We start from the raw sequence: 17,296 nt of genomic DNA on the forward strand, positions 1-17,296 counted from the left end.
GTCTGTTTTGAGAAAAGAAGGGAGCTGTGTTGTCTGGGTTGACTGCAGGCTGCCCAAAGTGAGGCGGGGCCTCTGGGAGGGAAATGGTTCTGGAGCCAGGGGCATGGGCTTGGGGCTTAATCATGAATGTCTCTGGCTGGGGACTAGGGGGCTGAGCGGTAACTAGGGCCTGGTGACCAAGGTTGTGGCTCAGGATGCCAAAATTTAGACAGTGTTGATGGTACTTGTAGTCCATCTGCTGCCTAGAAACAATTGAGTTTAGCACCTAATTAGCAAAAATAAATAGTTAACAGAGGGAGCTACCAGATGGCATCCTTGGGCATATCCAGGTGAGCTCTTCTTCCCCTTCCTACTTCATGGGGGGGGGGGCTCCCTTTTTTTTTTTTTGACTGCTCTTCCCAACAGAGTCTGAAACCACATTTGATTGTGTTTGGCTCAGGCACAATGGTTTCATTCTGGCTCCGATCGGGTGGCATCTAATCCAAGCTGGTCCTGAAGCTTTTTGCCCTCAGTCCTGAACAGGGGTCTTGCCCTGTGGCTGAGCCCTGGGAAAGGGAACAGCTGGGGGAGCATGCAGCCAGGAGGGGCCTGTTCACAAACAACCCTTTATCCGAGGGCCATAAGAAGGAGGAAGATGAGGAGGATGAGGATGAGGAGGAATAGCAGCAGCCACTGCCAGGACCACAGGGAGTCTGCCCCATTCAACAGGAAGTCCCATCACCATGGCAACTCGAGCCTGTCCAGGGATACCCCAGAAATAGCAAAGACAGGAAGATTCAGTGGTAGCCTGGGAAAGGGGGTGGATGGGCAACAAGAGGCAGCGGTCGCCAGCCTCCCAGAAGTCCCCTCCCCCTTTCAGTTGGGTCTTTTTTTACTCTTCAAGGCTGAGCTGCCGCCTCGCTCCTCTTCCTTGTCCCACTTCTGGGGGAGGAAGGGGGCTCAGGGCTGGCAAAAGCCTGGGAGGTTCCCACACTCTGGTGACCTGCAATAGGAACATTTGCATATCAGACGCTTTGTGGGTTCATAAACAGCATGCTGGCCTCCCTCTCCCGGACCCCACACTCCCCCATCAGCACCATCTTGGTTGACTTGCCTGGGAGAGCAGAGGAGCTAGGGAGCAAGAGGAACTTAGAGCTCTCAGTGGTTTTCTCCAATAGAACAAGTCGGAAATGGGCACCAAGAGGGAGCCCATGGGAACCTCAGCAACATCAACTGTGGCATCACAGTTAGCCCATATTACTCCATCAGGCTGTGACGCTGGGGAAGTTCCTTTTCTGGGTTACATTGGAGAGCTCTGAGTCGATCAATCACAAGTATTAAGCAGCTAATGTATATCAGACACCTACTATGTGCTAACCAAGCCCTAGGGACACAAAGAAGGGCAAAAGAAAGTCCTGCTGAAGGGTCTTATATGCAACAAATAACCTATACATGAGATAAATACAGGATAAACCAGAGATAATCAATAGAGGGAAGGTATTAGAGTAAGATCAGGGTTGAACTCTCTCCTCCAGGAGAGAATCGGCTTGATGGGGAATGGAAATGTCCTAGCCACACCCAACATTACCTCACAAGAACCAACTAGCTCTGGAGTTGGCACGCCACCTGGGCCACCAATGGTGCCAGGGAAGGGAGACAGGCTGGCGAAGTTTCAAACTCAAATAGAATTGGGAGCCGAGAGCTGTTCTTTAAGTTTCAAGAACTGTGTGTTAATTAAGAAAAGGCAAATATTAATATTAACTATGATTTATTATATTTTTATTTATTTTGTTAAATATTTTCCAATTACATTTGAATCTGGTTTGGGCAGCACTACAAAATGTTGCAGGCTACGTGTGACTCATGGGCTGATTTTATGACATGTCTGATGTAGGGGATGCAGGGCTGACCCGGAGTCATGACGACCTGGGTTCAAATCCTGCCTCAGACATTTGCTAACTGTGTAATCCTGTCCCCTTAGTTCCCTCATTAACAAAATGAGGAAATTAGGTTTGATGACCTTTGTGATTCCTTTCAGCTCTGAATCTGTGGTGCTATGACTCTATGGGTGAGCCAGATAGGCAGAATTTAGAGGTCAGTCTTGGGGCCCCAGTCAAGGAAATGGCCCAAAGGAAACAAAAATGGATCATGTATAGAATTTGAAGGGATCCCAGGGATTACCTAGTCCAATACCTAGTCCAACCTTCCCATTTTACATATGAGGAACCTCTGAGGCTCAGAGAGATAAAGAGACTCACCCATGGTCATACAGCTAGAGTGTCAAAAGTTAGCATTTGAACTCTGCTTGTCCTGACTCCCACTATCACTATCATGCTGTCTCTCCCGGTAAGCACTGAGGGTGGTTGGAGCTAAGAAGGTAGCCAGTCATCAGAGATAGGCCTGAGCCTTCACATCCTTTCTCCAATGTTCACTTCAATGCCCCTTTCTTGGGAGAAAAGGGAAATTTAAAAAAATGATAAGAATTTTAAACTGTCTGATTTCTCTCCTTACCACCCTAAATTGAAAAAGAAAAGAAAAATAAAACCCCTATTACAAACTTGCTTAGTCAAGCAAAACAAATTCCTACATTGGCAGTGGCCAAATGAAAAAAAAATATGAGTCTGCCCTGAGTTCATCACCTCAGGAAGTAGACAGCAGGTTTCATCATTAGTCACTCCTGGGACATGTCTCCCAGGTCTTTCAGAGTTGTCTTGGTTTATTTGTTTGTTTTGTTTGTTTTTGCAAGGCAATGGGGTTAAAGTGACTTGCCCAAGATCTCACAGCTTAGGCAATTATTAAATGTCTGAGGCTGGATTTGAACTCAGGTCCTCCTGACTCCAGGGCTAGTATTTTATCCACTGTATCACCTAGTTGCCCCAGTGTCTTTCTTTACAATACTGTCATTGTATAAACATTTCCTCTGGTTCTGCTCAATCTCCTCTATCTGTTCATACAAGTTTTCCTAAGTTTCTCTGAAGCCATCATCCCCTTCATCATTTACCTTAGCACAATATTTCATCACATTCATTCCCTTAGTTGTGGAGTTTTTCTTACCACAAAAGAAACTATTAGAATAATTTTTGTCTATATGGGTCCTTTCCCTCTTCCTTTGATGTCTTGGGGATATAGATCTAAGAGAATTATCCCTGAATTATCCCTGAACTTCCCTGGAATTTCACAATTATTTTCCAAAATAGCTTGGAACAGTTCCCAGAACCACAATGTACCTATTTTCCCACAACTCAAAAGAGGGATCATTCTAAAGCATCGCTTCTTGAGGGCAGGAGAGAATGGCCTCCCTGGTACATTCACATCCCCAGTCAGGGAGAGTGGGAACCGAGAGAGAGAGAGAGAGAGAGAGAGAGAGAGAGAGAGAGAGAGAGAGAGAGAGAGAGAGAGAGAGAGAAACAGAGAGACAGAGACAGAAAAGGAAGGGGGTTCCAGTCATAGTCTCATGTTGACCGTAAACTTCAGAAGGCTGGACTTCCACAAGGAAGTTCTGGAATGAGGGTCTGAAAGAGGATGTTGATTCAAGAGAGAAGAAATGAAATTTCGGTGACTGTAAATAATTCATGGGGGGGGAGGGAAATAGTTCGAGAGGCCACCGTTGCAAGTCGAGGGAGCTCCTCAATGAATTCCAATTTGAGAGAAAATAGTTTCTGCTATTGAGGAGAGAGGTCCAGCTGCTGACAGCAGCTTGGCCTTAGGGACTTCCAGTTGCATTACCTTTGGAAATTCTTTTCTTATCAGGAAGGTAAGGGCCAGCTTGGGAGGCTGAAGTAAAGCACCACTGTCCTGTGCTGACCCAGGCAAACAGGAAAAGCATCACAGGACTGGAGATGGGTCGCTACTGGCTTCTATTCAGAGGACCTGGTGTCTCAGCTTCCTCCCACATAGAATTGACTTTTCACTGGCTTCAGTACCTTACCCAAGTGACCTCTGTGGGGACAGAACCAACCCCAGGTAGATGCCAGTCCCCTTTCCTTCAGGTCTGGGGCAGCCTCCTTTCCTCCCTGCACATACTGTGCCCCAGATCCCTTTGTTCTTGGGGCAGTTGGGTGGTGCAGTGGAGAAAGTGGAGTCAAGAAGACCTGGGTTCAAATCTGAATGACCCTGGGTGAGTCCCTTAATCCCTGCTTGCCTTGGTTTCCTTATCTGAAAATGGTAATAATAATAGTTCCTACCTCCCAGGGTGGTTGTGAGAATCAATTGAGATGATAATTGGAGAGCACTTAGCTATTTAAGTACTTTTTTGTTTTTTTTATTTTTATAAAGCAACGGGGTTAAGTGACTTGCCCAACATCACACAGCTAGGTAATTATTAAATGTCTGAGGCCGGATTTGAACTTAGGCCCTCCTGACTCCAGGGCCAGTGCACTGTCCACTGTGCCACGTAGCTGCCCCAAGCCCTTAGCTATTTAAATGATAGCTACTTATTATTATAATTAGGAGATAATTAAAAATGCTTGGCACAGTGTCAGGCCCATTATAGGTACTATATAAATGCTAGATGCTATCAGAATCATCATCACCATCATCATCATTATCATCATTATCCTCATCATTTAGCTCGGCTATCCCAGGCAGAACATATTTCCTCTTTTTCTATATTTTCATCTTCTCTGAACTGGGAGTAGTTGGTGGGCAGAGCTGAGTTCTATTGCTTGCTGCCACAGAATGACGGGGAGGGGGCAAGACTTGGATTAACTGAGGTTGTAGCATCAGCACAGAAACTGCTCAGCAGATCCCCAATTCACAAGTATAGGAGTGGGCAGGGAGGGGATGCTGAAGGAGTCCCTTGGGGATCAGCCTTTTCTGCTTTTAAATCATCAATCTGCTCTTTTATTAGACAACTTTGTATCTTGACCTGCTGAGACAGCTGCAATTACTTTACTTGTTATGTATAAGTCTTCTTTGGGGGAATTTGGGGAGATTGGATGAGACAATGCAGGATGCAAAAAGGTCTCCAGAGAGTCCACCGATCCCTATAAAATGGCAACGTCCCAAGCTTGGCTTCCAAAAACTGAAATCAAAGGTATGGTGAGCAGGTGGTACAGGCCACAAAAAAGTTAACACCTGGGGCATGAGAGGTGAGGCTCTAGAGAAGGCTGAAAAGAACTCATTTGATTTGAGGTTCTAATAGGGCAGGCCAAGATGAAGAGGGTCCTGCCTACACCCTACTGCGGTGGGGACTGGGGAAAATATTATCCAGACCACACTGGGGGGGTGGCAGCAGGTAGAAGGCTCCTTCCTCACTCAGGAATCACTGCTGAGGAGGGGCAGATGCCCTTCCCTGGCCCTATCCCAACAGAGAGGGGGAAGATTTTAGAACAGGGGAGACTCTCAGAGCGGGCACACATAAATGCCATCCTTGCCAAAAAGGCTGGCCCAAGCAAAGGAATGTGATAGAAGAGTTGACAATAGGGACATTTCCTTACTGTGTGGAACACCCAGTCAGTCACAAGATGTGGGCACCGCATTTTAAGGAGGACACAGACAAATGAGGATAATATGACCAAGATCATAGAGAGACTACAAACAACATCACATGTTACAAGGAGGGGTCAGCGTAAGGAACAGAGGACCCCTAGCATGAAGAAGAAAGAGGCTGGGACACAGTGACATCTTCAAAACCATGAAACGTGGTTGGTCATCATCAGGCGGAAGGGTTAGACTCATGACAACTAGTAGAAGTTATAGGGAGGCAGGTGTCTGTTTAGCATGAAAAAACTCTTTAACAATTACAGTTATCCAAAAATAGAATGGGGGCATCTAGGTGGCTCAGTGGATACAGCACCAGATCTGGGGTCAGGAAGATTCTTACTGAGTTCAAATCTGGCCTCAGATACTTCTTGTGTACCTCAGTTTCCTCTTCTGTACAAGGAACTGGAGAAGGAAATGGAAAAGCATCGAGTGGAGTCCCAAAGACTCAGACAGGACTGAAACTACTGAACAACATCAGCAACAACAACATAAATAGAATGAGATGCCTCTGGGAGTAACAAATGGGCATTGAGTTCTCCATTACTGCACGTCTTCAGGGAGAGGCTGGAGAGCCAGTTGAAAGTGGGATGCAAGATCTGAGGATGGATTAGAATGAGGTTATGAATTTTGAGGTATTCTCCAACCCTTTTTTGTTTAAAATGGTTTTTTTTAGGTTTTTGCAAGGCAATGGAGTTAAGTGGCTTGCCCAAGGCCACACAGCTAGGTCATTATTAAGTGTCTGAGACCGGATTTGAACCTAGGTACTCCTGACTCCAGGGACGGTGCTTTATCCACTGCGCCACCTAGCCACCCTTAAATTTTTTTTTATTTGCAAGGCAATGGGGTTAAGTGACTTGACCAAGGTCACACGGCTAGGTCATTATTAAGTGTCTGAGGCTGGATTTGAACTCAGGTCCTCCTGACTCCAGGGATGGTGCTCTATCCACTAGCTGTTCCTTTTCTCCAACTCTTTAGGATTCTGTGACTTAGGGATTCTGTTAGCCAGACCCTTGTGACCCCCAAGAGATGATCATTTGGGAGTCCTGAGCTCATCAACAAGTTTTCATTGAGTACCTATATAAAACACATAGAAAGACCAACAAATCTACAAGTCTGTGTAGAATGAATGTATGACCACTGGCACATATAAGGCATGATGGAACTAGGGCTGAAGCAGAAAGAATGGATAACCTGGGTGGAAAGACTTGGCACAGTCTTCAAAGGGTGGCAATGGTTGGAAGAATCCTTGCTCACTCATGAGGGACAGATGTACCTCCCAAGTCCTTTATCCCAACAAGAGGGAAAGATTCTAGAATAGGAGAGACTATCAGAATGAGTATTCACAAAGGTTATCCTCACCCAAGAAGGCAGGTCCAGGGAAGGGAAAATGACTGAACAGAGCCTACAATTGGAATGTTTCATTATTGGGTGGCACACCCCAGCCTCAAGGTCTGATGCAAACACTATTTCCCTTTTTTCATAAGGTTGCTTTCACTCTGAGAGGTCCTTTTTGGGGGCTGGTGGTGTTGTCTGGGGAATTCTGGGCAACGCTAACTATGGATGCCTGAACCGGGGAGGAAAGTGACTTCCTCTCAGAGGTAACAGATGTTCCAGGATGGGGTAGCCTGCGGGGAGCATAATGTGAGAATGGGCGGGAGCCATCTAGTCTAACCTAACCTTTTCACAAGTGGTGAAACTGAGGCCTGGAGAGGTGATTTGTTCAAGGCTACATAGGGAATAACTGGCAGACTCTGGGATTTGAATTCAAGTCTCTTGACTCCAAAATCCATACAGCATCTTCAGTCATGCCATCTCCACCCCTTCCCCAATGGAAAACTACATCCTGCTCATGAACTTCCCTAGGCTTTAACAGATCTTATGCTCAGTTTCAGGACTATACCAAGCATCAAAAGACCATGCGTCATTGTGCATGGATGGGTCTCTCCATCCCTCATTTTCGTGTTCCCCTTCATATAGTGTCTTCTTTAAAATGCAATTTCCTTGAGGGCAGTGAGGGGTCTAGCTTGCTGTTATTTATCAGCTTAGTGCTTAGCATAGTGTGACTTTTTAATTAATGCTCTCTCCATCTATCCATCAATCTAGGAACCCTCCCCTTGACTGTTTTTGCTGGCTTGAAGTTACAGGGAGGAACATCAGAGGTTTAAATCCCTGGACACTCTGTCCAGAAGCCTGGCAGATAGCAGAACACAGATTCATCTGGGTCAGAAACTGGGACCCAAGTCAAGTGGATGGTTGAAGCTTTGATGGACAAAGAAGGGTGGATCTAGGCTCTCAGAAGCACCAAATTCAATGATGCCCAGTAAAAGGGAGCATATCCATGAAACCCACCAAACAATGACTTTCTCCTACTCTCCTCCAGTTTCTCTCAGCCACTTCTCCTAGCCCTCATCTTCAAAAAAGTGGCAGTTGTAACCTAGAATCTGTAAGGGAGGTTCTTTTTTTGGTCCGTTTAAATTTTATTATTTATTATTAATATTTATTATTTATTAAAGATTATTTTTAATTAATCTTTTTTGATTTTTATTTATTTGTGCCTTTTAAAATTATAACAATACTCAGAAAGTCAAACTGGTAGACATAGGAAACCCAGAGACACATCAGAGAATTTCCTTTGGTGGGAAAGGGAAGGATCAGTACAAGTGACCATCAAGTCCCAACCTCTCATTTTACAGAGGAAGAACCTAAAGCTAAGAGAGAACATAGAATTACAGAGTTAGAAGAGATCTTACAGATAGTTTTTTTAAATAAGTGAACAGATGAAGAAACTGAGGTGAGGTTAAGTGACTTACATAGAGTCACAAAGCTAGCAAGTATCAAAGGTGGGATTTGAACCCGGGTCTTTCTGTCTCCAAGGCAAGGCCCCTCACTCCAACACCAGTGGGCTAAATAAGCTGCATGAGATGGAAAAACCACCTTCTACATCTTCTGCTTTGCTCTTTCCCAAAGTTATTTTCACATCCATTTTCAGATCTAATCCTCCCCATTCCCAGAAGAGATGAGGAAGACCTAGCACTCAGAGAAAAACCATGATGCCTGCCCTTCCTATAGCAGCTCCTTTCTGCTAGTTAATGTGACCCACACAATGGCCCTGGGAGGAAGATAGTATAAAATATTATCATTGTGGTTTAGTTTTTTTCAGTCATGTCCGACTCTGTGACTTTCGTTGGGATTTTCTTGGCAAAAATATTAGTGATTTACCATTTCCCTCTCCAATTCATTTTACAGGTGAGGAAACTGAGGTAAGCAGGTGAAGTGACTTGCCCAGGGTCAAATAAGTATCTGAGGTCAGAATTGAACTCAGGTCTTCCTACCTTCAGGCCCTGTACTCTATTCAATGTACCACTTAGCTTACTATAAGCTATCATTATCCCCATTTTATAGATGAGTTAACTAAGGTTCATACAGGGAAATGAGGTATCTAAAGTTACAGAGCCATGGAACTTGAACTCCAGTCTCCCCACTCTCTTCTCTTTCTCCAGCACTCCCTATATCCATTGGTTGTCAGGTGTTCACACCTTCACAACATGTCACACAGCGATGCCTTGCCTGGGCTCCCACAGCCACCATCCTAGTCCAGGTCCTCATCAGCTCTCGGACTTTCGGCCTCCTAGCTGGCCTCCTTGCCTCCAGTCCTTCCCCCTCCAAACCTGCCCTTGATGTGGCCGCCAAAGCGATATTCCTAAAGTACCAGTCTGATCACATTGCTTCCCTGTTCAAGAAATCCCCATGGCTCCCTGCTTTTAAGATAATACACTAGGCCCCTTGGATAGTAATTTAAGTCCTTTCTGGGCTTTGTTTTACATCATCTCTCATCCCAGGCTCTATGGTCCAGCCAAGTCAGCTTCCTCGCTGCTTCCTGTACCCAACCTTCTGTCACTTAGCCTTGGCTGAGTTTGTCCTCCATGCTTGGAATGACTTCCCTTTTCACCTCCCTTTTTGAATCCCTAGCTTCCTTCACAGCAGAGCCCAGGGTGCCACCTGCCTCGGTGGCCTTTCCTCAGCCCACTAGCTGCCAGTGCCCATGCCTAGAAGGAAGTTTGAACTTGGATCCAATGTATGAACAGCCAGGATTATAGAGGACCAGAGAGGAAACACTGCCCACCTCCTGACAGTGTGGCCAGAGGCCCAGGATGCAGAACCAGAGCCACAATCTTGGAGCTGGCCAATGCACTTGACTATGCATATTTATTACAAGGGTTTTCTTTTTCCCCCCAAAGGGAGAGGAATATGGGAGAAAATAAATGCTCACTGGCTGAAAATACTAAATACAAATTAAATATAGGCAAACATTTTATATCTCTCTTATATTTAGGTACATTAGGTTCATCTTATATTTACTTAGGCAACATAAACTTAGACGTTTAGAGTATAAGCTCTCTGAGAACACAGAAGGTTTCATTTTGACTTTGGATACCCAGATCCTGGCATAGTGTCTGGCTCAGAGTAGGTGCTTAAGGATTGCTTGCTCAATGAATGAATGATTGTCCCCAAAGGACTGTTTTTGCTTTATCTTTGTGGCTCTAATGATTACTATAGTGCTGACCATCCCTTCATCCCTCTTGCCTTCTTTTTCTTTCTTCTTTCCTCCCTTCCCTTTTTCTACCTTCTCACCTTTCCTTTCCTCCTTTCATCCATATATCTCCTTCCTTCCTTTTTACCTTTCTTCTTTCCTTTTCTTCCTTTCCTCCTTCCTTCTCTTTCCCTTCCTTCCCTCTTTCCTTCCTTCTTTTCTCCTTTCCTTCCCTCCCTCCTTTTTATCATCCTTCTCTTTCCCTTCCTTCCTTCCCTTTCTCTTTTCTCTTCTTTCCTTGTCTCCTTCCTTCCTCCTCTCCTTCTCATCTTCCTTTTCTTTTCTTCCCTCCCTCCTACTCCACACTCACATCCAGCTTTGGTTTGGGTATAAATGGAGAAGCCTGGTCAGTGGATCTGGGCTCAGTTTCAGGTACCTCATAGGCGGTGAGGTAGCAAAGTTGATAGAGTGCTGGTTTGGAGTCAAAGGACCTGGATTCAAATTCTGCCCCTATCACCATCTCACACTCATGCGTGTGACCTTGGGCTAGACTTTCTGTGCCTCAGTTAACTCCTCTGTAAAAATGGTAGGATGAACCAGACTGCCTCTGAGGACCCTTCCAGCTTTAGAGCTCTGATATTCTTTGCTCTATAAGAACTTTCTGTCAATCAGTAAGCAAACATTTATTAAACATCTAATGTTTGCCAAGCAATGTCCAACAATGGTAATATATATCCCTGCTATTGAGGACCTTGCAATCTAACTCTCCCCCTTAATATCCTTGAGGAAGGGCAAGGAAAAGAGGCAAGAGAGGTATTGTACAAACGACGAGGAAGAATAGCTGAGGATTCAGAAACCTGGACCCTGTAGGATTTAGGGCATCAACACCCCCCAACATCTCCATTCTAGAAAGATGCCTTAGTTGAGGCTTTCCAAGGTCCTTCACAGAAGCTCAAAGCCCTTTCTAAGCAATTCTCCCCATTTCACAGATGGAGAGAGGGAACTCCAACAGGCTGGAGTTTGATTCATAGGAATGGGGCCCAGATTAGGATCTACATTCTTTGATTCTGTTAATTGTAAATGAGAAAGAGTGGTACAATGGAAATAGCATCAGACCCCCTTCTGATCCTCCCCTCCACCTCTCCCTCTCCCCAAAGGCCTCACCTTTAACACAAAAGTGTTGTCTTTGTCTGGCATCTCCAGGGGCATGGTGGTCCGGACCTCGATGATTGCAGAGAGGGGGATGCTCACCTTGGGTTTGGAGGCCTGAAAAGGGACACAGGAAATTATTAATGAGAGACACATCCCCGGTCATTCAGCTGTCCGACACATGTGTGCATGCACACCCACATGCTCACCCACCCATACCCTCTCTTTTATCCACATCTCCTTTTACCTTAGAAACCTTGCCCAGCATCACCTAATTTCTAAGGGACCCTTCTTAGACCAAAACCCATAGGATTTCAATCACTGCAACCTTGCCGTCTCTCCAATTTTCACACATCTTTTTATTCTGAACACATACGATACAAATGAGGGCAGATCTGTGATCAAACTCCCAGCAGGCCAGGTGCTGTGACCACATCCCTGTGGACAAAGAGATCACCAGATCAAAGAGTTCCCTGAGGGCAAGGGTTGGATCCTCCCTTCCAATTTTTAGAGCATCCAGCCCAAGGCTGCCCCTGTTCTTACTCAACTCATATAGGTCAGACCTCAAACCATCAGCTGCCATAATTCTAATGGAAAGACTTGGGGGAGAAAAAGAGACCAGCACACTCCTAATTTCCCCTGTGTCCCCATAACTCTACAGTCTTTTAATTAAACAGTACAGGGCCCCAATGGAAGACATTAAAGTTAATGTCTTTTGTTCTACATCCACAGCTTTGCTCTGCCTCTAGAGTCCTGTCTGATCCTTCAAATATTTCTTGGGCAGATCTCAGTCAATGCACTGGGCCCCCAGATCTAGCCTCTCTGCTCCATCACTGGTCACCCACTCCACTCATTGGGCATTCTAGCTGGGAATCCCAGGCAGTGGAGGCAAAGGGAACCAGTTTTCACAAAAAGGCTCTGTCCTTCAGTAGCTATTGGGTGGCCAACGCTTGTAGCAATTGGAGGCAACTATGGAAGCCATCACCAATCAAGATGACCCAAGGTAGACTCTGGAGACCTCTCTTAGGAATGGGGGGCAGTAGAGGTCTGGATCCCTAGATACTTGGTTCCCCAGGGAAAGGAGGGAGGACACAGACTATCCACTCCCCTCCCTTCTCTCTGGAAGAGTGTCCGACCCTCTCTGAAGTATGGAGAGTGATGAGGGAACCAATATGACCAATGTCCCAGAAAGCAACTCATCGAGGCTGGAGCCTTCCTGAGAGGCACCAGCCAGTTCACAAGAATATATTAAGCACCTACTGTTGACCAAGTCCCACCATGTGCTTCATGATGAAGATACAAGGACAAAAAGAAAGCAGGCTCTGCCCCCTAGAAGCTTATGTTTCCATGGCGGAAGTAGCACATACATATAGGGGCACATATAAGAAACACAAAACAGAAGGGAATGGGGGGAGAGGAGAGAGGTAACCTGTGGGGACCAGAGGCTCCTACACACACCCTTGTCCTGATGCACACTGTGCTTCCTCACCTCCTCCAACTTTTGTCTCTAGGACAATCTAACACTGGACCCGTCCTAAGGAAAGTCTTAGGAGCCTGGAGGAAGACATCCTGTGTCCTAGGCTCCTCTGACTGACCAGAGGGAGCTAGAGAATGATCCATGTCTTAAAAAAATCCTCAAAGACCAAAATGAACATAGGCCCAGATGGTAATCAGCCCCAGTCCCTCCCCCTCTCCCATCTTCCATCCCCACCCATTAAATCGGGAAGGTGTATGTAGACACATACTCCCACCCACATACACACAGACACACACAGACACACACACACACACACACACACACACACACACACACCAGCTATCTGCTGTCTGAGATCTGATGCTGACAGTGTATCACTGCATTAGAAAGTACAGGGTGACAAGAGGAAGAGACCAGATCTTAAAAGAAAAAAATCATCAGACCATTCATAAATCAATAGAATGGAAGCATGGTGACCATCGAGTCCCAGGGTCCATGGATAGATTTCAGAGAATCCATAAACTTCAATAGGAAAAAAATGACAACTTTATTTTCACTCACCTGTAATTGCAATTGAACGTTTCCTTTAGTTCTGAACATAAGCCACAAATGGAATTGTGAGTGGGGGTTCGCCATACACGGCCCGTGGGGCTCAGGACATAGGAAAGATTGAACCCTGTTCTACCCCTATGTCCTCTCTTCATGGGTACAGAGGTTAAACAACAACTCACCTATGGTTACACAGGCAGGGGACACCAGATGTGAAATTTGAACCCAGGACTTTCCTCTAGGTGCGAAATTCCCACCCAGAGGGAGAGGGTTGGTTTTAAGGGCCTCCAATATTTGCCTCAGTGATTCTCTCCCTCACTGATGGGAGCAGCTAACTGCTATATGACTTCAAATCTAATTAAGGAAAAAAAGAAGTCTCTCCTCTCAGTTGACAAAGGTGACTGTCTCTTTGTCCCCAGTCAGCTGCATCTCTGGATCCTACCCAGGTCCCAGCAGCAAAGGGCCCCCTCCAAAGGCTTGGAGACTGTTGTGTCACAGGAAGGGAGGAGGGTCCCCTCTGCTCTTCATCTTTGTCACTGGGTTTGATGTTGGTTTTGACCCAGTTCTTGGGGATGGAGAGTTGAATGCTTTCTCTGGAGGGCACTTTTGAAGTGGTTCAATTGCTCAGGGATTTGTCTCATGGAGCTAGGGGAGGCAGGAGATAGCTATGCTCTTGGGGGACACAGGACCCCAAGAATGAAGTGCAGCGAGGAAGCCTCTTGATCACTGGCTGATATGGACTTCCTGGTCATTGCCCTGATCCCTATCATTAAATGAGATCCTCTTGTAAAATATGCTTGGCATCACACCTGTACCTACTAAGTGATACAGAAAATGCTTTACTTTTCTTTCTCCTCCATCAGAAAACCCACCGCCACATGTTGACATTTCTGTAAATACCATTTCTTTGGGAGAGGGAGACCATATATTCAAGGTCAGCATCTGGTTCCACTGGGAAGGAGTCAGAGAAGGTGTTGGAAGAGCATTGTCCAGTGGGTCAAGCATTGTCTCTCTGGTCTCTGGTTCAGAGGACTAAAACCCTTCTTCTCTACTTACTATCTACAGGACCTTAAACTTTCTGGGCCTAAGTTTCCTTCTATGAAAGAGAAAAGGATTGGACTAGGTGTATGATTTTGGACAAATCACTAAAACTTCAGAGACCTCAGTTTCCTTATCTGTAAAACAAGAGGCTGATCCCTTAGCTGGCCCCTGAAGTCACTCCTGGCTTCAGAGTCCCAGCCCAACAGGATCCCCATCACCCCACCTGGCTGTCTTATTTAGCACATACCTGGGATCACGATATTTCCTCCTAAATAAAATGTAAGTTCCTTGAGAGGGAGCTTTACAAATTGTTCTCTATCTACCATCAGTACCGAGGACAGTGTCAGCCACATATCTAGGAGGCAATTCATCATAGAAGTAGAAACTTTAAGCTGGAAGGGGATCTCAAAGGTCATTAAGCCCAACCCCCTTCATTTGACATCTGAGGAAACTAAGACCTAAGGGACTTGCCCACTCAGGTGGCAAAGCCAGGATTTGTCTTCAAACCCCCATTCCCTTTAGAGTGTTTGTTGGTGGAGCCATTGAACATCTTCTCAGTGTACAAATCTTGTATCTCTAAACTAGCCCACAAGCTTCTTGAAGGCAGGGACTAGCTCAAATGAGGCACGAGGGCTCAGTAGACAATTTGATTTGATGGATAAGATGACTACAAAGTAGCAGTGGATTTTGTAATGAAGAAAATCATAACTTACAAAATGAAACCAATGGGGTCTCCTCCAAGTAGTCACCCTGAAGGGACACATACTTATTCCCTTTGCTGCTTTACTCAGAGGCTGGTGGTAGTCCTCTCTGGGAATTCTGTTTGGAGCCCTGGCATACCTACAATATATTTATTTATACCATGCTCATAGTATGCCGCATAAAGAGTGCACAAGTCTCCATCTAAGCCAAGAGCAGCTGAAGAGACAAGACTCATACATTCTTGATGGAGGCCAGTCTTTGCCCTCTGAGGCTAGAAGTGATTTTTGAAGCTGAAAAAATGATCAATAGCTACTGGAAAGGGACAGAGAATAGAGCGCCAGTTCTGGAGAGACCTGTGTTCAAATCTGGATTCAGTCACTTGCTATCCACTAGCTATGTGACCCTAGGCAAGTCACTTAACCCAACTGCCTTCAAAAAAAAGTCACTGGGAATCATCCTTGGATACTAAAGTGGGTAGATCAGGAAAAAAGGAAGATGGAGTTTCTTGTGGGATTGTTCTGGAGGGCCATGCCATGTCCTCTTTGGAGTAAGTGTGGAGGTGCCCACACCACAGGCATAAGGATGTATCCTCCTAAGAAGACAGAGCCAGCTTTAGACAATAGCTCTAACTGGAATGGGGAAGTGAAGATGTTGACTTCGGAGACTGGAAGCTCCTTGAGGGCAGGGCATGCTTCTGTTTGTACCCTTTGTGCCTTGGACCAGAGTGGTGATGTTCGTCCTTCAGTATTGAAGAAGACCATACCATTAGGGAGATGATGCCATGACAAGCACATGAATTGGATTTGAGCGTGGGGGGGGGGGCTGTGCTGTCACCGGTCTCACTTTCTCCTCCAGAGCCATCTGGGTCCTGTGGCCAGATATGAATCAGACCGACTGGAGATGGCCTTGGATGGGAGGCAATCAGGATAAAATGACTTGCCCAAGGTCACACAGCTAGCAAGTGTTCAATGTCTGAGGTCAGATTTGAGCTCTCATCCTCCTGACTCCAAGGCCAGTGTTCTATCCACTGCACCACATAGCTGCCCTGGATCAGGGCAGTCTCTTAACAGATGCATTTTACATTAAATTAATAGATTTTCTTAGGATTGCAGATGTTAAGAGAGAAGGGACCTTTGGCATTATCTCATTTTACTGAGGAGGAAACCAAGACACAGAAAGGTTAAGTGACTGCCTAAGGAATCCCCATTCTATTGAGTTCACTTAGATCTTTACTTTGGAGATGGGAGATGGAGAAGAAAAAGCATCTGCCTGTAGGGATCCCACAGTCAGGGCAAGGAAACAAGAATCCAAATCCTGAGGCAGAGCTAGGAAATGAATATGACTGGTTATTAAATGTGAATTATGAGTTGACACCAATGAATCTGGGTACAACCAGGCCTCCCAAGGGCACCTGTGGTCTGGTGTACACAGGGCTGACTAGATTCGGAAGACTTGTGGTCATATTCCTCCACTGTATCCTGTCCCATTTATTTCTTGTATTATTGTGGGCAAGTCACTCCACACCTCCCTGAGCCTCAGTTTCTTCCTCACTAAAATGAAGGGGTTGGAGGAGATGCTCTATAAACTCACTTAAAATAAAAGATTTAGAGCTGGAAGAGAGACCATCTCATCTGACCCCCTTATTTTACAAAGGAGGAAACTGAGGCTCAGGGAGATATGAAATGACTTACCTCTGGTTTACAGAAGGGAAGTGGTACAGGTGAGAGATGAATTCTAGTCCTCTGACTTCTAATTTTTAAAGATACTAATAATGAGTCCATAAGTCTAGGGCATAAATACCTCCATGAGTAAGGTCCTATTCTGGTCCAGCTGTGGAGGGAATTGGGAGAAGAAAAGGACCAGCTTCTGTCTGTGGAGATCCCACAATCAGGAGAGGGGGACAAGACATGAATGCTCCCTCATAACCCCGGAGTGGGGTGGAGTAGTATAAATATTTCCCACTTTATAGAATCCCAAAGGTGAAGTGACTTATCTAGGGTCACTGGGCTGGGAAGAGTTAGAGCCACATGGCCCACTCAGGTCTTCTGATTCCAGGTTCTTAATGAGCTGAGCATATACCCCTGAGTGGTTGGTCCATGGGGTTCTCTCCCAAGACACCCACACTACTGGTACTCCAGTCCTCCCTCCAGCTGGGATCTCCAGAGGCTCCTTCCTCTCACTCTGCTTTTCCAGTTACAGAGAACAGAGGCTAGGAAGATGAGAAGGACTGAATAGAGAGCAATCTGATCCCTCCCTTGTTTGACAACACCCAGCATCCCCTGCTGTGACGAGAGGCTCTTCTTGCCTTAACAGGTGGCCCCAATGGGATCAATGCCGAGCATCCTTCCCGAGTTTGCTCACCCAGAATGCCTGCTTGCCTCTCC

The 17,296-nt window shown here is 45.8% G+C and overlaps 1 protein-coding gene across 4 annotated transcripts in view; it reads right to left on the reverse strand.

Annotated features, from left to right (window-relative positions):
* Positions 1–17,296, reverse strand: part of SH2B2 (SH2B adaptor protein 2) — a 67,128-nt gene that overhangs the window by 17,473 nt on the left and 32,359 nt on the right. For all 4 annotated transcript variants that reach the window (XM_074189477.1, XM_074189474.1, XM_074189475.1 and 1 more), the window contains exon 3: positions 11,159–11,260. In XM_074189477.1, coding sequence (XP_074045578.1) covers positions 11,159–11,260 — 102 coding nt within the window. The remainder of the gene's footprint in view (positions 1–11,158; positions 11,261–17,296) is intronic.

This window comes from Macrotis lagotis, chromosome 5, assembly GCF_037893015.1.
Source record: "Macrotis lagotis isolate mMagLag1 chromosome 5, bilby.v1.9.chrom.fasta, whole genome shotgun sequence".
In the NCBI taxonomy this organism is placed as follows: Eukaryota; Metazoa; Chordata; class Mammalia; order Peramelemorphia; family Peramelidae; genus Macrotis; species Macrotis lagotis.